Source organism: Acinonyx jubatus, chromosome D1 (genome assembly GCF_027475565.1).
Source record: "Acinonyx jubatus isolate Ajub_Pintada_27869175 chromosome D1, VMU_Ajub_asm_v1.0, whole genome shotgun sequence".
Lineage (NCBI taxonomy): Eukaryota > Metazoa > Chordata > Mammalia > Carnivora > Felidae > Acinonyx > Acinonyx jubatus.
The window spans coordinates 58776856-58803629 of record NC_069390.1 but is presented as its reverse complement, the minus strand read 5'-3'; the positions used below and the strand labels follow the sequence as shown (position 1 = coordinate 58803629).

Below are 26774 nucleotides of genomic sequence, written 5' to 3'. Positions count from 1 at the left end.
CTCCCCAAAGAGGAAGAAGAACAACAACAAATTTGGAGGACTCACAGCTCCTGATTTCAAAATTTACAAATCTATAGTAATCAAGGCTGTGTGATACTAGTACAAGTATAGACCAATGGAACAGAACTGAGAGTTAAACTGAGAGTCAAGAAATAAATTCATACATTTATGATTGATTTTAGGCAGGGGTGCCAAGAAAATTCAATGTCAAAAGAATAGTCTTTTCAACAAATGATCCTGGGGCAACTGGACATCCACGTGCAAAAGAATGAAGCTAGACCTTGACCTCACACCATATAAAAAAAATGAACTTAAAATGGATTAAAGAATCAGGAGAAAAAATGCTATTAAAATGTCCATACTACCCAAAGATCACCCAAAGTGATCTATAGATTTAATGCAATCTCTATCAAAATAGCAATAGCAGTTTTCGCAGAACTAGAACAAATAATGCTAAAATTTGTATGGAACCACAAAAGACCCTGAATGGCCAAAGCAATCTTGAAAAAAAAAAAAAAAAAAAGAACAAAACTGGAGGCATCACAATTCCAGATTTCAAGATATGCTATGAAGCTGTAGTAATCAAAACAGTATGGTACTGCCCCCTCCCCCCAAAAAGACACACAGATCAATGGTACAGAATAGAGAGCCCAGAAATAAACCCAGGATCATACAGTCGAGTAATCTATGACAAAGGAGACAAGAATCTACAATGGGAAAAAAGACAATCTCTTCCAACTGGTGCTGGGAAAACTGGACAACTACATGCAAAAAAAAAAAAAAAAAAATCAAACTGGACCACTTCCTATACCATACACAAAAATAAACTCAAAATGGATTAAACAACTGAATGTGGAACCTGAAACCATAAAAATCCTAGAAGAGAACACAGGCAGTATCGGCCATAGCAACATTTTTCTAGATATGTCCCCTAAGGCAAGGGAAACAAAAGCAAAAATAAACTATTGGGACTTCATCAAAACAAAAAGCTTCTGCACAGCTAAGGAAACAACCAACAAAACTAAAAGATAACCTACTGGATGGGAGAAGATATTTGCAAATGATATATCTGGTAAAGGGTTAGTATCAAAAGTATATTAACTCAACACCAAAACAACAATCCAATTAGAAAATGGGCAGTGGACATGAACAGACATTTCTCCAAAGAAGATATACAGATGGCCAACAGACACATGAAGAGATGCTCAACATTACGCATCATCAGGTAAATGCAAATCAAAACCACAATGAGGTATCATCTCATATCTGTCAGAATGGCTAAAGTCAAAAACACAAGAAACAAGTGTTGGTGAGGATGTGGAGAAAAAGGAACCCTTGTGCACTGTTGGTGGGAATACAGACTGGTACAGCCACTGTGGAAAACAGTATGGAGGCTTCTCAAAAAAATTAAAAACAGAATTACCATATGATCCAGTAGTTCCACTGCTGGGTATTGGCCCAAAGGAAAAAAAAAACACATTAATTTGAAAAGATATATGCACCCCTATGTTTATTGTGGCATTATTTACAATCACCAAGATACGGAAGCAATCCAAGTATCCATCCATAGATGAATGGTAATAAGATGTGGTAAATATGTACAGTGGAATGTTACTCAGTCATAAAAGAGAATGAAATCTTTCCATTTGCAACAACATGGATGGATCTAGAGGGTATAATGCTAAGTGAAATAAATCAAAGAAAAATACCATATGATTTTATTCATGTGTATATTTAAGAAACAAAACAAAGAAAAAATGAGACAAACAAAAAGAGATTCTTAAATATAGAAAACAAACTGGTGGTTGCCAGAGGGAGGTGAGTGAGTATTGGGTGAAACAGGTGAAGGGGATTAAGAGTACATTTGTCATGATGAGCAATGAATACCATACAGAATTGTTCAATCAGTATACTGTACACCTGCAACTAATATAATATTTTATGTTAATTATACTGGAATTTAAAAAAATGGACCAAAGACCTAAATGTAAGAGCTAAAACTATTAAGCTCTTAGAAGAAAACACAGGTATAAATCTTCATGACCTTGGATTAAGCAATGGTTTCTTAGATATGATATTAAAAGCACAGGCAACCTAAGAAAAAAATCAAAACCAGTTTGCTTCAAAGGATGCTATTAAGAAAATGAAAAAACAACCCACAGAATGGAAGAAGATATTCACAAACTATGTATTCAATAAGGGTCTAATACCCAAGATATGTACTCTTAAAACTCAATGATAAAAAGGCAAATAACACAATTTAAGAATGGGTAAAGGATCTGAATAGATATTTTTCCTGTGAAGATATACAAATGGGTAATAAGCACATGAAAAAACGTTCAACATTACTGGAAAATGCAAATCAAAACCACAGTGAGATATCATTTCATAACCAGCAGGATGGCTATACTCAAAAGGAAGGACGAATATGGAGAAATTGCTGGTGGGAACGTAAAAGGGCACAGCCACTTTGAAAAACAGTCTAGTAGCTCAAAAGGTTAAAAAGTAGTTTCAAAAGGTTAAAAACAGAATTACCATGTGACCTAGCAATTCCATTTCTTTTTTTTTTTTATGTTTATTTATTTCTGAGACAGAGAGAGACAGAGCATGAGTGGGGGAGGGGCAGAGAGAGAGGGAGACACAGAATCAGAAGCAGGCTCCAGGCTCTGAGCTGCCAGCACAGAGCCCGACGCGGGGCTCGAACTCACAAACCGTGAGATCATGACCTGAGCCGAAGCCGGATGCTCAACAGACTGAGCCACCCAGACGCCCCATAGCAATTCCATTTCTAATAAATAAATATCTAAGAGAATTGAAAACATATATCCACACAAAATCTTGCACACAAATGTTCACAGCAGCATTATGTATAAAACCCAAAAAGTGGAAACAGCCCAAAGTCCATTCATTGACAAATGAGAAACAAAATGTGGTATACCCATATAATGTAGTATTATTCACCCTAAGTCAAAGAAGCCAGACATGAAAGGTCACACACTGTATGATCCATTGCAATGACATGTCCGGAATAGGCCAATCTACAGAGACAGAGAGTAATGAGAAGAGATGGCTAATGGGCATGGGGTTTCTTTGGGATGATGAAAGTGTTTGGAATTAGTGGTGATGGCATCACAATTTTGTGAGTATACTTAAAGCAATTAACTTATATACTTTAAAATGGTGAACTTTATGGAATGTGCATTAAATCTTTAAAAAAAAAGATTCATCTACATATCCACAATACTATCAACAAAATCAGGAAATTAACATTAATTTATTACTACCACGTAATCCTCAGACTTCATCCAAGTTTTTCTAAGTGTCCCAATATCATAAATGTAAACACACACACACACACACACACACACACACACACACACACACACCATCCAGTCCAGAATCACACACTATATGTAGTGGTCATGTCTTTTTGGTGTTCTTCAATTTCAAACAGTTCTTCAGTCTTAATTTTACGACCATGGATACTTTTGAAGATTACATGCCAGTTATTTTATAGAATGTCACTCAATTTGATTTTGCCTGATGTTTCCATATGACTAGATTCAGATCATGCATCTTTGGCAAGAATATCAGAGAAGTGATGCTATGTTCTTGCCACTGTATCTTGTCAGGTGGCACACAACTTTGATTTGTCCCATCACTGAAGATACTCACTCTATTTGACTAAGGTTGTTCACTGCTCCTTCACTGTAAAGTTATTTTTTCCTTTTATAATTATTTTATGGTAAAGTACTTCAAAACTATGCAAATTCAGCATCAAATTTTTAACTTATTCATTTACTTATGATCACTTATTGTTTCAATTATATATAGCTTATTATTTTAGTATGACTTCATAATTTCCCATTTTGTTCAATGGGTTATATGCTCAATGGGTTTGGTAACTATTATAAACTGTTACTATCAATATTTATTTTGATGCTCAAATTGTCCCAAATATGGCCCATGGGAGCCCCTTTAAGTTGGTTTCCAGTGTTCTTCTGACATGTGCCCATCATTCTTTTAGCTTTTCCATTCTTTCTAGCATAAAAAGATGTTCTAGGTTCATAATGTCCTTTTTTTCTGCCTCGGCCCTCTGAACAGCCCCTTTTATTATTTTTTTTAAAGATTTTATTTTTTATTATTATTTTTTAAAGTAAACCCTATTCCCAACATGGGGCTCGAATCCACGACCCTGACGTCAAGAGTCACATGCTCCACCAACTAAGCCAGCCAGCCACCCCAGCACCGTTCCTTTTAAATGGAGAATGGTTTTTAGAAACCAGATCTGAATGTTAGGTATGCTCTTCTGCTCCCACGCCGGCAGACCTAGAGAATGGATGTATATATGTGTATATAGAAATATATGTGTGTGTATATATAAATATATAGGAGATACATCATTTATAAACTGTGGGTGATTTTGGTCAAATCAATTAGCCTCTTTCAGTTCTAGTACTGGAATTTATAAAACATGGTAATAACTATTTAAGATACTCTATATGAAAGCACTGCATGATAGCTAGAGCTGGAAAAATTCCAATTATTTTTTAGTACGATCAAACACGAAGCCTTATTTTCAGGGTCTATATTTCAGCTGTTGCTCACTGGTATCACCATTCTCACTGTTGGAACTCTTACCCTATAGCTGTTAAATATTTTGAACAACATTCCTGCCATTTTTCACCATTTGCGAAACACATTTTAAGTGCTCGTTTTATCACTCTTGTCACATATACCAAACAATGAAATGACTCCCCGCCTCTCCATGGCACAATAGAAGTCTGGTATGTCATTTCATCCTTTCAGTACCTAGAAAGTTTTAACTAAATCTTTCAAATTTTGGTTAAATGTCTTTGACTTTTATACATTCTTCCAAACTCTACTGTGATGCCACAGATTTGTACTTCTTTTTAAAAATAATTTTCATATTATGCCATTGTTTGTAAGTCTGTTTTTCTGCTAGAAAGTGTGAGAAGTATGTTCTATGCTCAATTAAGTCAGATCAGTGTCTCATTCAATTGTGTATTCTCCAGAGCAAGCACAACCTGCACACAGAACACCTTACTATAAATATGTGTTGAATATCAGAATCAATCCTAAAAAATTAATTCTTATACATTTAATATAGATGTAATTAGTAATTCATAGACTGTTGTATTCACAAATCCTTCTGGAATAGCACTGTCCAATCCAGCAGCCACCAGCCTTATCTGGCTACTGAGTGCTTGAATGAACCTAATCCAAACTGAGATATACACCTTATTTCAAGATAAGAAATATTTCATTAATACATTTTTATACTGATTATATGTTGAAATAATATTTGCATATATTGGGTTAAGTGAATGTATTATTAAAATTAATTTCAACTATTTCTTTTTAACATGGCTTTTCTTAATGTGGCTCCCAGAAAATTTTAAATTACATATATCCTCATGTTGTATTTCTACCGGACAGTGCTGTTCCAGAAGTTTCTAGGTTATTAATGAGGAATAAAGAGCTCAAAAGATTGGGGCACCTGGGTGGCTCAGTCAGTTAGGCGTCTGACTTCGGCTCGGGTCATGATCTCGGGGTTCCTGAGTTCAAGCCCCACATCAGGCTCTGTGCTGACAGCTCGGAGCCTGAAGTCTGCTTTGGATTCTGTGTCTCCCTGTCTCTCTTCCCCTCCCCCTCTTGCACTCTTGTCTATCTCTCTCTCAAAATAAACAAACATTAAAAAAAAAAAAAGAGGTCAAAAGATTTATGACTAGATATATAGCCTCCTTAGAGCAAGGACAGTAAAATCCCTACATAGCCCTAACACTTTGCTAGCTAGAGGAACCATCCATTCAAATGGATGCTGTAAGACAGACATGGGAAATGCAGGCATCTAAGAATATACTACCTTGGTGAACTGTCTTTTTAAAATGCACCCAGGGGTCTGTACTCTGCAATCCTTCTCTAACACTTCATGCCTGCACAGAGGTAGTCAACGCTATACTGCTCTCACTTGTTTTCTCTATGAATAATTTATTTGCTCGCCTCTTTATTCCACTTAGTCAATTTGGATCCTCTGGCCTGAAGTAAAAAGAGATTTTTAATCTCTTTTTTTTCCTTTAGTCGCTTGTCTCAACAGCATCCTCTAGTAATGTATTCTTCCCTCAAATTTGAAGTGTCGGGGTGAAGAGAAATAAGCATTTAGTTAATTTTGTCATTACTGACCTGCATTTCATATTTCAGAGTCATGTGGAAGCACCAGGATCCCATTCCTACCACTGAAATTAAAACAAACAAATAAAAAAAAAAGATTAGCATGAAATTCTTTGGGGGTAGCCAGAGTGACTTGAGAAGGTAATATGATATGACATTGCAAAGCACTGAGTTTTAAGAACAAAGTTTATGAAATCTTATGGCAGGATATAGTAGACTCTGCATAAGCTCTATGATGAAATTTTGATATAGAAAAAAAAAAAAACCCAAGTACAGGACAAGTTCTCATAAATTCCCTCTACTAAGTGGACTTACTGGATTAATCAATATTCTCCATTCTTTCTATAAAATATACTACCCAATGCTCAGGATAAGTTGTTTTTTTTTTTTTTTTTGAATGTATATAGAAGTTTACTGAATACACCACAAGGGAGGGGCGGGCAGGCAGGACAGCAAAGGAGAGACTGTCTACCTCCTAAGATAAGCTTTAGTGTTTATAGCTAGTTAGCTACTCTTTAGTAGTACTCTTTAGTACTTCCTAGCACTTCCAGCCCAGCCAAATAGCTGAATTGTATACTACGAGTCAGACAGTTACGTCTGTTACCAAACCTGTTAATGCCACTGTATGTAGTTATCAGAAATAGGATTCCAAAGAAAGCCGTTGTTTCTCCAGAAACTATTTAAAATGCTTAAAATGGACTCAATAAAAGAGAGTTGCTAATAAAAACTGCTGTTGAATTAAGCGTGGGTAAGATATGTTAGATTGAGAAAAACAGTAAAAATTTAAAGACTGTATTTACATCTCAAAGTTCTTTCCAAGTGCCTCTATTTTAAATAAACTGTTCATTTTAGGTTTTTAAAAATTTTTGTTTTTAATCCCACAAAGTCTAAGGAGAACTATTAATTAGGATCCCATATTTAAAGGCCACACTGTATATCAAATAATTGTCAAAGATTATACAATTATATGTTCGAATTAAAATAAAATTTTAAGGTAGGTGTTTATATTATCTTTTCAATAATTCTATGCTTTGAAGTTTTAAAAATTAGCTGACCAAATACAAGCCCCTATCAAACCTGATAAAAAAGTTTCTACTGTGATATATTAAACAATTCCACAAGCACTTACTGAGCACCTCCTATTTGCCAAATTCAGTTACAGTTACAAAGATAAGATTCAGTCATTGACCTGAATGAAGCATATAGTCTAATGGAAGAGACAGGCAGCTAAAACGCCAGTAAATGGAGATATAATAAAGAGATATGCAGAATACCACGAGAGCACAGAAGAAGGGCACTTACAAAGGAAGACAGAGAAGAGAAACCAGGGGAGTTAGCCTTAAGCGTGGTTAAGAGCCTTAAGGGTGGTTAAGATGGTCAACAAACATGGTAAGTGGGGGTGTCACAAAATTGTACAAAGCCACTTGAGAAAAATTTCAAGTTCTGTTACCATTGCTTTTTTTAAAAAAGTCACTAAATATGTTATCACATATTTTTTAATATTCAAAATGAAATGACAGAAGTAAACTATTACTGTACTCATTCTAAAGAAATGAGGAAGTAGAATAGTTGAGATCTTTTTACCAAGGGAGAAATTAGAAGGTGCAAAGGTGGATAAATTAATGGAAGGGGGGTGGGGAACCCACAAACTGTGAGATAAAGGCATACAATATACTAAGAATAAAAATGATATGCAGAGGGATGAGGCACCTGGGTGGTTCAGTCGGTTAAGTGTCTGACTTCAGCTCAGGTCATGATCTCGTGATTTGTGAGTTTGAGTCCCAAGTCGGGTTCTGTGCTGACAGCTCAGAGCCTGGAGCCTGCTTAGGATTCTGTGTCTCCCTCTCTCTCCCTCTGCCCCTGCCCCATTCGTGCTCCGTCTCTCTCTCTCCCAAAAATAAACAAACATTAAAAACATTTTTTTTTAATGTAGAGGGATGACTATTCATTTTGAAAGGTAGACTGGCTACTTAATCATGATTTGGTCAAGAAATTTTTTTGTCCAAACCTTCTCGAATGTTCTCTTGTACTGTTTATCATATAGCATTAAAAGTCTGATTTTCAGAGATCTCTACAATTTACTTCCTTTCAACAATCTACTGAGAAAGCAAAGAAATGTAATAGAACAGCATCACCTTTCTCGACACAATATTTTCTATTTTGCCACCTTAAAGCAAACTAATTTTTGCTAATGCTTGTCAGCTTTATCAAGATATAACTCATATACTATAAAATTAATTTAAAATGCACAATTCAACTGTTTTTAAATGTTCAGTCTGTGCAACCATCATCACCTAATTTTAGAATAGTTTTATCATCCCAAAGAGAAATCTCCTATCTATCAGTAGTCACTCCCTATTTCTCCTCACCTCTCCCCACTCCTCAGTCCTAGATAATCATTAATGTATTTTCTGTCCCTATAGATTTGCCTTTTCTGGACTTTTCATATAAATAGAATCATACAGTATGTAGCCTTTTACATCTGGTTGCTTTCACTGAGCATATTTTCAAGGTTCATTCACATTATAGCATGTATCAATAATTTATTTCTTTCATGGATGAATAATATTCTATTCTGTGAACACACTACATTTTATTCATCCATTCACCAGTTGATGGAACTTGTTACAAATTGCATGTCTGTGTCCCCACCTACCAAATTTATATGTTGAAGCTTTAACCCCAAATGTGGAGCCTTTGGGTGTGGAGACTTTAGAAGGTAATTAAGTTGAGAAGAGGTCAGGAGGGTAAGGTCCCCTTGATGGTACTAGTGTCTTCCTAAGAAGAGGAAAAGCCAGGACCTCACTCTCTTATCTGCCTGCATGTCAACAGGAGAGGGAGAGGCCCCATGTCGGCTCTGTGCTGATAGTTCAGAGCCTGGAGACTGCTTGAAATTCTGTGTCTCCCTCTCTCTGTCCCTCCCTCATTCACACTCTGTGTCTGTCTCTCTCTCTCTCAAAAATAAATACACATTAAAAAAATTTAAAAAAAACTATCAGATTTTAACAGATTAAATTCCAAAGTCCATGATTTAGTCTAAATAAATCTATATAAATCTATAAATCTAAGTCTATATTTAGTCTAAGTCTTCAGCCTAAGGTAATTCTCTGCTTCTGTGTGAACCCTGAAGATTCTCATTTTATCTAACAGTATTCCATACTGTTACCCCCTCAGGACCAATGCTCTCCTTCCTTCCCTGAAGCAGCATGTCTCCTTCTAGTAAAGGCCAACCAGGCTCTTGTGCTCTAAGATATCATCTGTTCTCTTAAATCTTCAACTTATTAGCACCTTTCTCTCCTGTCTTTCTAACATCTACTTCTCTAAGCGACTGTTACATATTCTTTCATAGTATCTCCAAAGCCACCTTTCCACCCCATTACCTATGCTTCTTCACTTCCCTGAGTTTTCAAAAGAACTGCCTCCATTTCCTTACCTCTATTCCCCATCGATTCCTCAAACCTCTTCACACCACTAAAACAGAGCTTTTCTGTCTTCATCTCACTCAATCTCTTACTGGCAGTTAGTAACTGAAATACTTTCCTCTCTAGTTTTCTGTAATGCCCTCTTCTCCTGGTTTTTATCTCATGACTGCTTCTTCCTAGATTCCTTTGTTGGCTCCTTCTATCCTTCAGGTCTAAATCAGGGGCTGTAAACTCAAATGCCCAGAGAGGCATTTAAGTAAAATAGCTAAGTGAAGAACAATAAGGAACAGTAGAGATTGTGGTCAAATGTATAGACCAGTCTGAAGAGAACAGCCTGCGCTGACAGCTCCCATGCAGAAATACAGGCTCAGTGATGCTGTATCTCCTAATTATTCAAGAGAAGGCAAAGATCTGGATTTCTATGGGAACTCTCTCAATTTTCAAATATGGACAACTAATTTTATTTAAAATAATTTTTTTAACGTTTATTTATTTTTGAGAGAGAGACAGAACACGAGCAGGGGAGGGGCAGAGAGAGAGGGAGACACAGAATCCGAAACAGGATCCAGGCTCTGAGCTGTCAGCACAGAGCCCAATGCAGGACTTGAACTCACAAGCAGTGAGATCATGACCTGAGGTGAAGTCAGGTGCTTAACCGACTAAGCCACCCAGATGCCCCTGGGCAACTAATTTTAAAATGGTTAAATTTTAAATTTAACCCAATCAAAACACGTCTACATGCCAGATTCTGCCTTTGGGTGATGAACTTGTGGTATTTATATTCATCTTCAGCCATCTTCTATTTCTACGTTCATTCCCTCAGGTGATCCCATAAGTTCCCACAGCTTTAAATACCAACTTTTGACAATGATGCCTAACCCCCTCCCCTGAACTCCAATCTCACATATTTTAACATCTACCTGACTCTGCATTTAATGTCTCACAGGCATTTAAAAACTCAACATAATCAAAACGGAATGCAAGATATTCTCTCCACATGCTTGCATAAACTAGAAACCTAGAAGTCAACTGAAAATCTTTTTTTTTAACCCCCACATTTAACACATTAATAACCCCTATTGGCACTCTCTCCAAAATACATCCCAAGTCATCCACTTCTCTCCAGTGTCCACTGGTACTGTCCCAGTGTAAACCACTATCATCTCTCACTTGGACCACTGCAACAGTCTGTTAACTGGCTTCCCAGCTTGCACTTTTACTGTCTACAAAACCATTCTCAGGGCGCCTGGAGGACTTAGTTGGTTAAGCATCCGACTTCGGCTCAGGTCAGGATCTCGCAGTTTGTGAGTTCAAGCCCCACGTCGGGCTCTGTGCTGACAGCTCAGAGCCTGGAGCCTGCTCAAGATTCTGTGTCTCCCCTCTCTCTGCCCCTCCCATGTTCATGTTCTGTCTCTGTCTCTCAATAATAAATAAATGTTAAAAAAAAAAAAGCCATTCTCCACAAAGCATCCGGAATGATCTTTTAAAAGCATAAATAGCATCATGTCACATTCCTACTAAAAACCCTCCACTGGCTTTTAGAATAAAATCCAGATGCTTTACTCTGGCCCTGCATGATCTGGCTCTTGCCTAAATGCCTCCAAATTCATGTTTTGCCACTTTCCCCCCTTAACTACTACAGAACATTAAGGGAGAGAAAGCAAACAGGTAATTACTATATGGTGTATTAAGTGCTGTGGTAAAGATACGCATTGTATTCAGTGGGAGCACAGAAAAGGGTCCTCCAATTCTATCAGGGACTGAGGAAAGTTTAAAAGGCGGGCTTTCCAGAGGAAATGATACTATGGCAAGTCCAGAAGGACAGACATGCTGAATTTGCCAGACAAAGAGCGTTAAAGGCAGACATGTAAAAATATAGGTGGTTCTGAAAATAGCAAGTCGTTTGATATAAAGTATCAAGTACACCTGGGACAGTTATAGAAGATGAGGGCAGTAAAGGCAGAGAATCCAGATTAGCACCAACCTGCCAAGGCATACAGATTTTCAAACAGTTATCTCTTTTAAAGAGAAAATGGTTGAATTAAAAGTGGCATGCCCGGCTGGAGAACCCTGGCAAAGTTTTAGCACAGTTAACCAGTTCTCACCACTAACATGCTACAATTTGTCAACAGGTGTATATTTTCTGAATAGTATCCCAACTAGCACAAATAAGAAATTCAAGAATAGAGAGGTTGAGTTGCCCAAGCCAAAGGAACAAATGTGAAATGTGCGAAAACAAAACAACATTCGTTGATCCTTAAATTATACAAACTAGAAATTCTGGAGATTCTTTAAAAGGAATCTAAACATTTTCTTTTTTTTTTTTGCTCTTGACATGTAAATTGACTCAATCCCATGGAGAATGAGATAATTAATGTAAGGGTGATTGTTAGCCAACATTTCATCACAATGTTTCCCTTAAAAGTCTGAGGCATCAAAGTTAAAATAAAATTCACATTTATAGGAATTATCTAGAATGTTCCAAAAAACAAGCAACAGGGACAAGTTTCCCCACATGGCCATGGCTAAAGTGAAAACCGAGGCAGTCAAATAGTAATGGAATTGGAATAAAAAGGTCAATGTACCATCTTCTAATTAGATGTTCATATTCACAGCACTTCAGTACAGTTTCAAGTCTCTCAAGCATGTAATAGAATTTCACTGAGTTAGAACCTCTTGATTTAAATATTCTGGCAAGCTACCAGTCAAAGTTTTTCAAGGTTACAACAGAATACAGATATGTTCCAATACCCATTTATTTTGATCCATTTGACTGACCATACCATGGAAAGAGTGTATAAAGGCTTTGGAATCAGATCTAAACTACAATCCCAAGTCTATCACTTATTACTTATCTATTTTGGCAAGTTGCTTAAGTCTCTTTGAGACCCAGATATCTCAACTGTAAAATAAAGGTAACAATGTTTATCATTGAAAGGTTGCTATGAGGATTACCTCGCATATACCCGACATATAGTAGGCATCAATAAATTTTATTTTCTAATCCCTAACTCAAGCTATTAAAAAAATTCATGTAAGGGCACCTGAGTGGCTCAGTTGGTTAAGAGTCTTGGTTTTGGCTCAGGTCATGATCTCACAGTTTGTGGGTTCGAGTCCTGCATTGGGCTCTGAGCTGACAGTGTGGAGCCTGCTTGGGATTCTCTCTCTTTCCTTTTTTCTCTCTGTCCTTCTCCCTCTCTCACTCTCTGTCTTTCTCAAAATAAATTTAAAAACTTAAAAATTTTTTAAAAAAATCCATGTACAATCGCTTCTCGGCCTTTTGGCTAAGATCAAGTGTAAAAAATTCATGTACATAGAGAATGCAGTCATTAGATTTCTGAAGTAGGTTAGCTTATTTACCATGACAGAAAGTTAAAGGTCCACGAACAACTGAGCTCCTTTTAAAGCCTATCATGATTTACCAAAATGTATAAGAAGGGACCCCGAATAAATGAAAAAGGAGAAGGGCATATTATTATAAAGTATCAAAGGCATTAATGGTGTAAGGTGTAATTATTTTAAAATTATGAACTCAGGTTAGAGATTTTGGTGTTATTGGTGGTGTCAAAACAATGCCAGCTACAATTATAGGGTATGCATGTTTGTACTTTCCTGGTGAAGTTAGCATTCACATTAGAAACAAAATGCACTACTGTATTAGAGAGGTAGTAGAACGTAGTGATTAAAAGAATGAGCTTTGGAGAGGTGTCCTAAGAAGTTTGTACTTTATGCCTAAACTGATGAGAAGTCATTTAAGGTATTTAATAAGAGTTTTCCAATTGTTTCCCACCTACCCTAAGGGGAACTGATCACATTCCCTTTTCTAATTTAATACTTACCAAGTATATAGCCTTATTATAGTACCACATATACATACAGGAGCCAGAATATCCTATTTATTTAGCCTTATTAGTGTATTGTTTTGGACTCCTTTCTCCTGTCCCACTCAGCATCAATGAGGATGCTGATGGGCTACTACATTTAGTTTAGCAATTCATGGGCGACAGTACTAACTACATTAGAATGGTAGGCAGAATAATGGCTCCCAAAGATGTCTGCATCTCAATCCCAAAACCTATGAATGAATATGTCACTTTACTTTAAATGCCAAAGATGATCTTGCAAATGTGATTAAATTAAGGACCTTGCATTGAGGAGATTATCCTAGATTATTATAGTATGCCCAACCTGATCACCTGAGTCCTCAAAAGCAGGAAACTTTGGGAGATGGGACTACGGAAAAATGCTCAGAGATGTAAAGTTTCTAGCTTTGAAGATATAGGAAAGTGGCCATGTGCCCAGGAAGGCTACAGAACACTAGAAAGGGACGATGAGCCATGTAAATTGGAAAAGACGAGAAAACTGACTCTCTCTTAGAGCCCCCAGAAAAAAAAAACACAGACCTGCCAACCTTGATTTTAGCTCAGTGAGACTTGTGTCAGAATTCTAATCTATAGAACTATAAGATAATAAATTTATTTTATTGTTTTAAGCTACTTAATTTGTGGTGCTTTGTTATAGTAGCAATAGAAAACCAGTATGATTGGGGTGCCTAGGTAGCTCAGTCAGCTAGGTGTCTGACTCGATTTTGGCTCAGGTCATGATCTCACAGTTCGTGAGTTCGAGCCCCGCCATGTAGGGCTCTGCACTGACAACACAGAGCCTGCCTGGGATTCTCTCTCCCTCTCTCTCTGCCTGTCCCCTGCTCACATGCTCTGTTCCCTCTGTCTCTCAAAATAAATAAACATTAAAAAAATAAAACAACACGATTACTAACAATGGCTAGTATATTAGTTAATAAACTGGTATCTGAAGTGCCTTTAAAAACTCTTGCCTAAGTAGGGCACCTGGGTGGCTCAGTTGGTTAAGCATCTGACTTTGGCTCAGGTCATGATCCCCCGGTTTGTGGGTTCAAGCCCCGCATCGGGCTCTGTGCTGACAGCTCAGAGCCTGGAGCCTGTTTCGGATTCTGTGTCTCCTCCTCTCTCTCTGCCCCTGCCCCCCATGCTCATGCTCTGTCTCTCAATAATAAATAAATGTTAAAAAAAATTTTTTTTTAAACTCTTGCCTAAAAACTTTGGCTCCTCTAAAGACTATTAGAAAAAGTAAAAAGGCTTAAGTTACAAACTGGGAGTACATATTCACAATACATTATCTGACAAAGGATTCATAACCAGAAAATGCAATACAAAAATCAGTAAGAAAAAGACAACCCAATTTTAAAATGGGCAAAAGACTTGTAGAGTCTTGTAGAGCCATTACAAAAGATGCTATCCAACAGGCCAAAAAGTCTTTGACAAGTGCTCATTATCATTATTCAATGAAGAAATCTAATTAAAACCTCAATGAGATATCACTACACACCAAACCAGAATGACTAAAATTAAAAAGACTAATAAGCATGGGCAACAATGTGGAAGAACTGGAACTCTCACATATGGCTGGTGTGAGTATAAAATGGTCTAACCATTTAAAAAACTGTTTTGACAGGGTGCCTGGGTGGCTCAGTCAGGTTCAGGTCACGATCTCACGGTTCATGGTTTCAAGCCCTGCTTTGGGCTCTGAGCTGACAGTTCAGAACCTGGAGCCTGCTTTGGATTCTGTATCTCCCTCTCTTTCTCTCTGCTCCTCTCCCACTTGTGCTCTCTCACTCTCTCTCAAGAATAAATATTTAAAAATAAAAATAAAAAATTGGCAGTTGCTAATTAAGTTTAAATGCAGACTACCCTATGACCTAGCAATTCTACACCTAGGCATATCTAAAAGAAATGAGTGCACGTGTCCATCAAAAGACATATTCAATATCCACAGAATCTTTATTCACAAAAGTCCCAAACCAAAAATAACCCAAATGCCCTTAACAGAAAAATGGGCAAATGAATTATATTATATCCACACAACAGAATATTACATATCAATACAAAGTGAATGAACTACTGATATTAAACACAGATGAATCTCAAGAACATTACATCAAGTGAAAGAATACAGATGCCAGAGGACATATTCTGTGACTCCATTTCCATAAAGTTCAAGAACACACAAATTAAAATACGGAACTAGAAGTCAGAATAGTAGTTACCTTTGGGAGAGTGTTGACTGAAAAAGGGCACAAGGAAACTTTCTGGCCTAACTAAAATGTTCTGTATCTTGATGTGAGTGGTGGTCACATGGGTAAAATCTCATTGAGCTATATGTACGATCTGCACATTTTACTACATATGAAATATACCTCAATTTTTAAAAAGGAAGAATTGGGAGGTGGAAACCTCTTGTCTGCTGTGCTCCAATATACTTTGCCCATCAAATACTCCCACGTAAGTGATTTTAGTACTATTCATACTGTTTCTGGAAGTGGAACATCTATCCATGCCTCCAGGCAGGTTAAGAAACAAACAAATATTCCACAGGTAGAGGATAAGTAAGAATACAAAATAACATGATAATAATGGATAGAGATAATATGGTAATTGAAGGGAGAACCAAAGTAATTCTGTTTAAAGGTATCTATGGACAACACAGGGGAATATCTGGACTGCCTAGGGAGGTTAAGGTATGTTCAACAGAATGGAGCTACAGCAAGCAATAATAATGGACATGATAACAGAAATGAGACTAGATGTTATAATTTCTTAATATTTATTTTCTTAGAACATAACTATCATTCAATTATCATCTTATTCTGGCTCCAGCCTAAAACATTTAAAATAAGTCACAACTGAGGCCATAGGAACCAGGTGAAGAGCCATTACAGCGGCCTGCTTTCCACCTTAGGCTATTTCTTACCATGCTTTCTACTGGCCCACTTTAACTTTCTACCAGGCACCTTTCCTGGCCGCCTCATTTCCTCACTTCCTGTCCACGGACTACACAGGCTACTTAGGAATCTGTGGTTGAGCCTGTCCCTGGGTTTTGGCTACTAGGCTGAACATGTTCATTCAAAGTATAGTCATATAAAAACCACACTTGCATATGCACAAAGATTAAGAAATATTAACCAAAACATGAAAACACCTTTTCTGTTGGGTGATCTTACTATCACATTACTTTTTCAACAGATTAGAAAAAAAGATCATTGATGTTTCTGGCAATGTCTGAAAAACTGAAGCTAAAACTTATTTATTACCAATAAATAAGTTATAAGCAGGTTATAAAATGATTTCTAAAGGTCTTTTCCACAGCACATTGATTTTATGTCTGTTTCATTACAAACTGTAATTGCTATAATCTAAAAGGTTATTAGTCTAGTTTATAGTCCACTCACTTTGCCCTAGAACAAAAGGCATGATGTTCTTAAGATCATTTCAGAGGACTTTGATTTAGCCTGGCAGTGGCAGACTCTAGGTAAGATCATAACTAAACTTAAGGCTATTCCATGCAAAAAATTTTCAATGGTCCTTTTCACGAGGAAATGACTTTGTGTCTCTGTGACATTTCTACTTCAATAACTTTCATTTCAGCACTAGACTTAGAAAGAGATAATAAAGACCTTTATATATGTTTTGACTATATTACAGCTCATGTTTTTTGTTGTTGACAATTACCTACTTATTTAGATAAACTCACAACAAATACATTTGTACAACTACAAACAAATTTTGTAAGTTTGGGGGTAAAGAGAAAAATTAAATCTCATGAAGGAAAATTAAATCTTGTGAAAAAGGTTTCTTTTGGCATGGTTCTATTTTAGATTATGAACAGTTTTAAATTACTGGTTTATGGCATAATGATTTAAAGCATAGAGATCTGAGTTCAAGGTATTGCTCATCATTTACTAATTTTGTGATCTTGGTCAAATTACTTCTCAAATACTCACTTATAAAATGAGGTTAAAGAGTTCCTCATAGGTTGTGGAGAATTTTAAATGACATAATATAAATTAATATACTTACCACAGTCTGGTACATTATAAATGCCTTATAAATGATAATTATTGTTGTCTCTGTAAGCTCCATCAATGTTAACAGCAAATTTTATGGCCTCATAAAAATTAATGACTAAGCCATAGTCACATGAAGCTTGGAAAATTCTGAAAGTCCTAACATTAAACATTAAATAGTAACCAGGCAGGCAGAATTTAGCTTCAAATAACTTGTCTTTGCTTTTCAATTTATTCTCCTAGTTTTATTATGAGACAAGGAGTATTAAACTCATCTCTCTATATAAATAATTTTGCTGGTTTCAAAAATATTTCAAAAATATTTACTTAAAACAAATATTATGTTCCTATTCCCCCTTCAATTTAATAGCATTTCTACTTTTCTAATAGACTTATTAGAAAGATAATCAGAGGCAACACCTTTGATTCTCCTATTGATGTCATGAACATCTCTTCCTTTCATAAACTGTATACATAGAGAACAATACAGTAGAAAAATAACCCAAAAGAGAAAGATTTTTAGACAAAGGGACTTGGGTGGTTCCAAAGCAGCTATAACTGGGATGGTAAATTCAGTTGAAATCAGGCTTATCAGAAGAACTGGCAACTGCTCAGGGACACAGGATGGGGAAAAAAATGACATTTTTAACTCTTTAACTTCTTTAATTCTTCCTCATTGTACTTGGTATCTCTTCTTCCTAACACTGAACATATCCCTCAGTACATACTCAATTATAAAATTATTTAATACCTGTCTCTGCTGCTAAACCATAAGCTCCAAATAACAATGACTGAAGAATGATACCTAGTATATAATAGATTCTCAGTAAACATTTGTTGCATGAATTGGAAAATGACTAAATTCTTAGTGGATTTAGGTTCCAAGCCAGAACACAATATACCTCATAAATAACTAACAGTCTGTCCCTAATATGCCTCAACACAACATGAAAGTTCCCAATTCTTTCTTAAAATCTCCCTCAACTCCAAAAATTAAGTGCATCTCAAGTAGTTACTAAGGATTTATCACAAAATTAAAATACTGAAAATCTTGTTGACGTATTTACTAAATGTCCTTGGATTTGTTAATCAAATCTCTGTTTCCAGATAAAGTTTATTCTGTGTGTGTGTGTGTGTGTGTGTGTGTGTGTGTGTCATAAACACACATACACACATATTTTTAGGGGGGAGACTTATCTCAGTAAAAAATTCAAACAAGTATATATATGAAAAAGACGTCTTAGCAAAAATGTCTGATGTTCAAGGTGTGTAAAAGAAAGCATTAATTCATTCATCAAACATTCTCATGTGTTTAGTTTGCATCAGGGATTGCTGAATGCCAGAAATCCAGAAGAGTAAGACTCAGCCCTGTTTTCAGGAAGTTCAGAAGGAACAGACACTTAAAAAACAGATTATGACAGTTAATATGTACAGTGATATGCTTGCAATCACAAAAGGAAGAATGAGGTAGAGGAGTAATACAGAGAAGAGACTGTTAGATCAGCAAACACATCCTTCCTGTAATTACTGTCCATTTTTGTTCCTGTATTTATTTATTCCAAATCTATTGTTTACTGTTAAACTGCTTGGTATTCTGGCATGCAGACAATTAGTGCTCAATAAATCTATTTAAAAAGTAAACACTTAGGGCACCTGGGTGGCTCAGTTGAGCATCCTACTCTTGGTTTCGGCTCAGGTCATGATGCCAGGGTCATGGGATCAAGTCCCATGTCAGGATCTGTGCTGAGGGTAGAACCTCCTTGGGGTTCTCTCTCTCTCTCTCTCTCTCTCTCTCTCTCTCTCACTCTCTCTCTCACTCTCTCTCTCACTCTCACTCTCACTCTCACTCTCCCCCAACCCCCAGCTGCTAAGCCAGCTAGTGCGCGCGCTCTCTCTCTCTCTCTCAAAATAAATAAAATAAAATAAAAAAGTAAACCCTTATTTTGAAAATACTTCAAGATATTACAGAATTTATAAAAATATTACAATGAACTCCTATATAACCTTAACATAGATTCACTAACATTTTACCATCTTTCTATTTACATAAAAAATGTACATAAAATAAAGTAATACACACATTAGTGTTATTTTGTTGAAACGTTTGAGAGTAAGTTGATGAGACTATGACCTTTACCCCTAAATTCTTTACCAGGTATCTCCAAACAGGAACGTTCTTACATAATCACAATGCACTGATCAAATTCAGTAAACTTATATGAACGCAATATTACTATCTAATATACAGTCCTTATTCAAATTTCACTGATTTGCCCAGTGCTGCCCTTTAGACTTTCTTCTCTGCGTGCTGCAAATCCCATATTGCACTTATCTGTTAACCTGGAACACTTCTTCAATCTTTATCTTTCACTACTTTTAACAATTTTTGAAGCAAACAGGTGAACTGTTCCACAGAATACCCCTTAATTTGTTTGAATTATTTATTTATTGATTGATTGTTTCCTCATCATTTAAGGTTATGCACTTTTGGCAGAGATACTGTATAAGTGATGTTTCCTTTTCAGTGCATCACACCAGGAAAAACCAATTGTTAGTCTGTATCATTATTAATGTTAACTTAAAAAAATTTTTTTAATATTTTATTTTATTTTTGAGAGAGAGAAAGAGACAGCGTGAGCAGGGGAGGGGAAGAGAGAGAGGTAGACACAGAATCCAAAGCAGGCTCCGGGCTCCGAGCTGTCAGCACAGAGCCCGAGATGGGGCTCAAATTCACAAATGACGAGATCATGACCTGAGCTGAAGTCAGACGCTCAATTGACTGACCCACCCAGGCGCCCCAGTGATGTTAACTTTGATTAATTGAATAAGGTGATATCTGCCACATTTGTGTTTTTCCATTTGTAATTAATGAGTAATCTGTCAGAAATACTTTCAGGCTGTGTAATTATGTTTTCCACTTTCATCCAGTATTTTTAGCATTCACTGATGACTCTTGTCTCAATCAATCATTACTATGATGGTTGCAAGAAAATAGATGGATTAAAAAAAAAAAAAGAACCCAAATCTATCATTCTGTTTATAGTTATTAATTGGCAATTCCACTTTTTAAAAATTTTTATTTACATTCCAGTTAGTTAACACAGTGTAGTATTAGTTTTAGGCGTACAATTTAGTGATTCAACACTTCATACAACACCTGGTACTCATCACAAATGCCTTCCTTAATCCCTATCACCTATTTCACCCATTTCCCTCCCTCCCCCGTCCCCTTCCCTCTGGTAACCATCAGCTTGTTCTCTGTAGTTAAGAGTCTGTTTCTTGTGGCGCTTGGGTGGCTCAGTTGGTAAAGCTTTCAACTTCAACTTTGGCTCAAGCCATGATCTTGTGGTTCATGAGTTCGAGCCCCGCGTCAGGCTCTGTGCTAACAGCTCAGAGCCTGGAGCCTGCTTCAGATTCTGTGTCTCCCTCTCTCTCTCTGACCATCCTCTGCTCGCACTCTCTCTCTCAAAAATAAATAACATTTAAAAAATTAAGAAAAAAAAAGTCTGTTTCTTGTCTTGGCAATTCTACTCTTAAAAAAAAAAAAAGCCTTCCCTTCTCATACCATTTGTTTGCTTGTGAATATCAGTACAAACTTGTGGATTCTTTTTTTACATCATGTTTTGTAACCCAATTCTGTCATTTTTCATTTGGAAGTTCAAATTGTCCTGGTTTGACCAACTGCCTTCTGTGTTATTTGACATTATCCCCTCATTTTTTGGACACTTTCTACTTTTTGGCATGACAAAATGTTCCAGACTCATCTTGTAGTCTCATTGCCTCATCCCCAGAAGTCAGTCATTTCCCCAAGAAGTCTTCACATTCTTTCAGTGAGGAAGGATTTTTAGAAACCAAAGGCTCAACACTAGATGTGTTCGCTGCTACATAAGACTCATTGCTTCCAGGCCCTTTCCTAAGATAAAACACGGGAAATCTTTTTGTTTGTTTTAATTATGCTGTTACCTCTAACTCCAATCCAATACCACAGAGTTCTTCCTTATTTTCTCCCATCCAAATTTATATCTTTCTTCAACATGAGAACCCTCACCTCCCAACAATACATTTCAATGTATTTCCTCATTTGCTTAATCCTGAAAGCCATACAAAAAGAACTTCAGAATTGCTATATTCATACCACTACAAATAATTAATAAACAAACAAACAAATAAATAAATAAAGTTAGCACTATGGTTCAAGATTTCATTGAATTTCCTTCTGTTTTCAAACTGGGGACATTTAGTGAAAATAACATTCAAAGTTAACTGGATTAATACTTCACTTTTCTCCTATGTGGTTGTGTTCTTCATTTGATAAATGGTATGGTACCTTTTTTTCTTCTTTTGACTTTATTTTATTTTTATTTTAATGTTTATTTATTTTTGAGAGAGAGAGAGAGAGAGACAAAGTGCAAGTGGGGGAGGGGCAAGAGACAGAGACACACACAGAATCATAAGCAGGCTCTAGGCTCCGAGCTGTCAGCACAGACCCTGATGTGGGGCTCGAACTAATGAACAGTGAGATCATGACCTGAGCTGAAGTCGGATGCTTAACCAACTGAGCCACTCAGGCACCCCTTGACTGTAGTTTTTTATAGAAGTTTTCATTTCACAGAAAAATTTAACAGAAGGTACAGATATTTCTTATATAATAACTAACCCCCCATTGCCATGCATAGCCTCCCCCATTATCAACATCCCTAGAGGTGCATTTGTTACAACAAATGAATCTACATTACTACAACATTATCACCCAAAGTCCATAGTTTACATTATAGCTCACTCTCGGTATTGTACATTCTACGGGTTTGAACCAATTTATGTCATGTACCCACCATTACAGTGTCATAGAGATACAGAATAGTACAGTATCACAGAGATCTAGAATAGTTTCACTGTGCCAAAAATCATCTCTGTTCTGCCTATTCACATCTCCCTCCCCCCAGCTTCTGGCAACCAATGATCTTTTTACTGTCTCCATAGTTTTGCCTTTTCCAAAACATCAGAGAGTTGGAATCATACAGTATTTAGCCTTTTCAGACTGGTTTCTTTCACTAGTGGGCATTTCAGGTTTCTTACTGTTTTTTGTAGTTTGATAGTTCACTTCTTTATAGCACCGAATCGTATTTCATTGTCTGGAGGTACCACAGTTTATCCATTTACCTAATAAAGGACTTCTTGTTTGCTTCCGAGTATTGGCATTATAAATAAAGCTGAATTAAACATCTGTGTGATTTTTGGGTGGACCTAAGTTTTCAGGTCTTTTGAGTAAATATCAAAAAGCATGACAGCTGACATATGGTGAGATTATGCTGAGTTTTGTAAGAAACCACTAAACTGTCTTCCAAAGTGGCTGTACCATTGTGCATTCCTAGCAGCAATGAATGAGAGTTTGTGTTGTTTCCACATCCTCAATGATATTTGGTCAGTGTTCTGGATTTTGGCCATATTAACATGTTTAATGGGGTCTTACTGTTATTTTAATTTGCATTTTTCTGATGACATATGATGTGGAGCATCTTTTCATATTATTTTCCATCTGAATAAGTTTTTTGGTGAGGTGTCTGTTAAGGTCCTTGGTCCATTTTTTAACCAACTGTTTCCTACTGTTGAGTTTTACATTTACATTTTGTATACAAAGAGTTCTTTTACATTTTGGATAACAATTATCGGATGTTATCTTCTGCAATTCATTTTTCTTTATATTCAATGTCAGGGTCCTTCTCCCTAATTTCTACTACTCCTGTTCTGCTTGATATAATTATATTTTTTGAGTATATGGAATCATAATATGGTTCCAAAAATAAAAATACAAAAAGGTATACTCAAGATATGTTTCCCCTCCTCTATCCTTTTAAGTATATACTTTTACACTCTGTATCTTTCACTCTTTTTTTTTAATGTTTATTTGAGAGAGAGAGAGAGAGAGAGAGAGAGAGAGAGAGAGAGAGACAGAGAGAGACAGAGTGGGGGAAGGGGCCGAGACAGAGGGAGACACAGAATCCGAAGCAGGCTCCAGGCTCTGAGCTGTCAGCACAAAGCCCAACGCAGGGCTCCAACCCATGAACTGTGTGATCATGACCTGAGCCAAGGTCGGGCACTTAACCGACTGAGCCACCCATCCACCCCGACACTCTGCATCTTTTAAATCCTTTATGGGCTTTATGTTTAAAGCTTATGTTTTAAGTTGTAACAAATATCCATATGTCCATTTAATTGTGAATTCCTGGGGATATATCTTCACAGAAAATTCTTTAAAATGTGAATGTTGAGTCAAAGGATAACTGCATATATAGTTTTGTTAGAAATTGCCAAATTCCCCTACAAAAGTGTTTTATTCTCACCCGCAATGTATGAAGAGTGCCGATTTCTCCCACAGTCTTGCCAAAAGTGTGTTGTTGAGTATTTCACTTTTTGCCAGTCTGACAAATGAGAAATAATACATCGGTATAGTTCTCATTTGCATTTCTTTTATTATGAATGAACTGAGTACCTTTTCTTAAATATGTTGGTTATTTTTCATCTTTTTTGGAGAATTTTCTGTCTACCTCTGACCACTTATTTCTATTGGACTTTTGCTCCTTTCTATCCTCAATATTTAAAAGTCATTTTTGCATTAGGGATATTAAAACTCTACCTATAGCATGCATCATAAATATTTTCACCAACTGGTCTTTTCTCTGGACTTTGCTTACAGTATTTTTTTTTCCAAGCCGAAGTTTCTAATTAATTGGACATTTTATTTTATTATATCTGGATGTTAAATCATAGTTTCCTCACACGCTGGATACAGAAGAATTCACACGTGTTTTCTTCAAGTACTTACAAGATTTTAGTTGTTTTTTTTTTTTTAATTTTTTTTTTCAACGTTTTTATTTATTTTTTTGGGACAGAGAGAGACAGAGCATGAACGGGGGAGGGGCAGAGAGAGAGGGAGACAGAATCGGAAACAGGCTCCAGGCTCTGAGCCATCAGCCCAGAGCCCGACGCGGGGCTCGAACTCCCGGACCGCGAGATCGTGACCTGGCTAAAGTCGGACGCTTAACCGACTGCGCCACCCAGGCGCCCCAAGATTTTAGTTTTTATAATTAGGTCTCTGATTAATTTAGAGCTTATTCTTATGTATGATACAAGGTATACAGACATCTATTCTGTTTCCCTAAATACCATTTATTAAAATATTCATCTTTGTCCCAGCAATCAGAAATGTAATCTTTATCATATACCAAAATGTAACGCAGACTTCGGTCTATTTAGGACTTATAAAAAAAATTCTATTTTACTATCTATTGGAATACAAGTACAATATACTATTTACCAATGCAGGTTTTATAGTATACTTTAATATACAGGAGGACCAGTATATCCTTTACCTATTCTTTTTCAAAGATTTCCTGGGTATCTTTGTATGTTTATACTGTCATATGAACTTTAGTATCCATCTGTCTTATTCTTATACCAGGAAACAACTTACCAGTATTTCTATTAGTATTATTTATTTCAATAAATTAATCTAAACATAACAGACATCTTTAAGTTGTCTATCCAGAAACAACTTTTTATTTGTTCAGATTTACTTTCATGGCATCAAAAGCATTTTAAAGTTTTTTCACACAGATTTTACATATTTCTTATTAAATTTATTCCTAGATATTTTATTTTGGGGGATATTTTAAATGGGGTCTTCTTTACTATTATATCTAATGGGATAATGTATGTATATATGAAGGCTATTGCCTTTTTCTGTTTTTTGTTTTTTAATAGAGAGCACACGAGTGAGGGGAGAGGGACAGACAGACAGAAGCAATCCCACGACCCTGGAATCATGACCTGAGCCAAAATCATGAGTCGGATGGTGAACCAACTGAGACAGCCAGGTGCCCCATGGATACCGCTTTTTATAATTTTAAATCTGATACCTCACCAAATAGTTTTCTTGTTGGAGTCAGTGTGAAAACTGATTCTCTAGGCTAGAGTTTTCAGAAACACTATGATGTCTGTAAACAGAGATAGTTTTCCTTCTTTCCCAATACTTAGGCACTTAATCATTTTCTCCGGTAGAAATGCATTGATTAATATCTCTAGTGCTTCCACACTGAGTAAAAATGCTGGCTTTAGGACAGAGGTATGTATATTACCATGTTAAGACAGCATCCATCAATTCTTATTTTCTTGAGTTTTCTTTTTTTTTTAATTTTTTAAAAATATTTATTTATTTTTGAGAGAGACAGAGACAGAGTGTGAACAGGGGAGGGGAAGAGAGAGGGAGACACAGAATCCGAAACAGGCTCCAGGCTCTGAGCTATCAGCCCAGAGCCTGACGCAGGGCTCAAACTCTCAAGCCACGAGATCATGACCTGAGCCGAATTCGGATGCTTAACCGACTGAGTCTTGAGTTTTATTTCTAGCCAGAAATGGGTACTGAATTTTGACAAAGGCTTTTTCAGCATTTATGAAAATAATCACATGGTTTCTCTTCTTGAATTTGCTACTATAATAAATTCTATTAATGGATCTCCTCTAAATTTCAATGATCTTGAGCCCTGGGTAACAAACTCCAGTTGTAATGGGTTGTTATTTTCCTACTATAGGGTCAGATTCTATTTACTATCTACTACTTTTTAAAATAAGAAATAGGGGGGCGCCTGGGTAGCTCAGTCAGTCAAGTGTCTGACTTCGGCTCAGGTCATGATCTCACTTTTTGTGAGTTTCAGCCCCACGTTGGGCTCTGTGCTGTCAGCTCAGAGCCTGGAGCCTGCTTCAGATTCTGTGGCCTCCTCTGTCTCTCAAAAACAAATAAACATTAAAAAAATTTTTTTAATAATGAATAAGAAAAAAGAGAGTCAAATAAACTTAAATATCTTGCTTAATAAGTCAAAAAAAGAAAAGTTCTTAAAACTAAAAGTTGTTTTGTTCATCACGTTTGGCACAAATTGACTTGACAGTAAAATCTGACCTGACTGGACATAAGGCTATTTATAATAAATGTTTAGCCCAGTTAGTGTGACTATTCATGTTACGCAGCAATATGAATAGTTCACCTATGAAGTGCTGCCCCAAGCCTTGGTGGGCTTCGTAGGTAGACTGCAGTATATACAACCTATTAATTTTCTAAAATCCAAAAGCAATCTGGATTCAGAAATACTTCTGGTTCTAAGGAATTGAATAAGGACTTATTAATCTATATCAGTGGTATAATTGGAAGAAATTGCTTTAAAAATTGAGCGTAAGGGCTTTCTCTAACCTTTAGAGAATAAATTTCATAAGGATGCCTTCCATCAAGA

General features: G+C 36.4%; 1 protein-coding gene across 3 annotated transcripts in view; it reads right to left on the bottom strand.

Moving 5' to 3' along the window:
- ACER3 (alkaline ceramidase 3) overlaps positions 1-26774 on the bottom strand; it is a 167151-nt gene that overhangs the window by 62619 nt on the left and 77758 nt on the right. For 2 of the 3 annotated variants that reach the window (XM_053203721.1, XM_027039624.2), the window contains exon 3: positions 6205-6257. The exons of the other annotated variant lie outside the window; for it this stretch is intronic. In XM_053203721.1, the coding sequence (XP_053059696.1) occupies positions 6205-6257 (53 nt within the window). The remainder of the gene's footprint in view (positions 1-6204; positions 6258-26774) is intronic. 3 annotated transcript variants of the gene reach the window in all.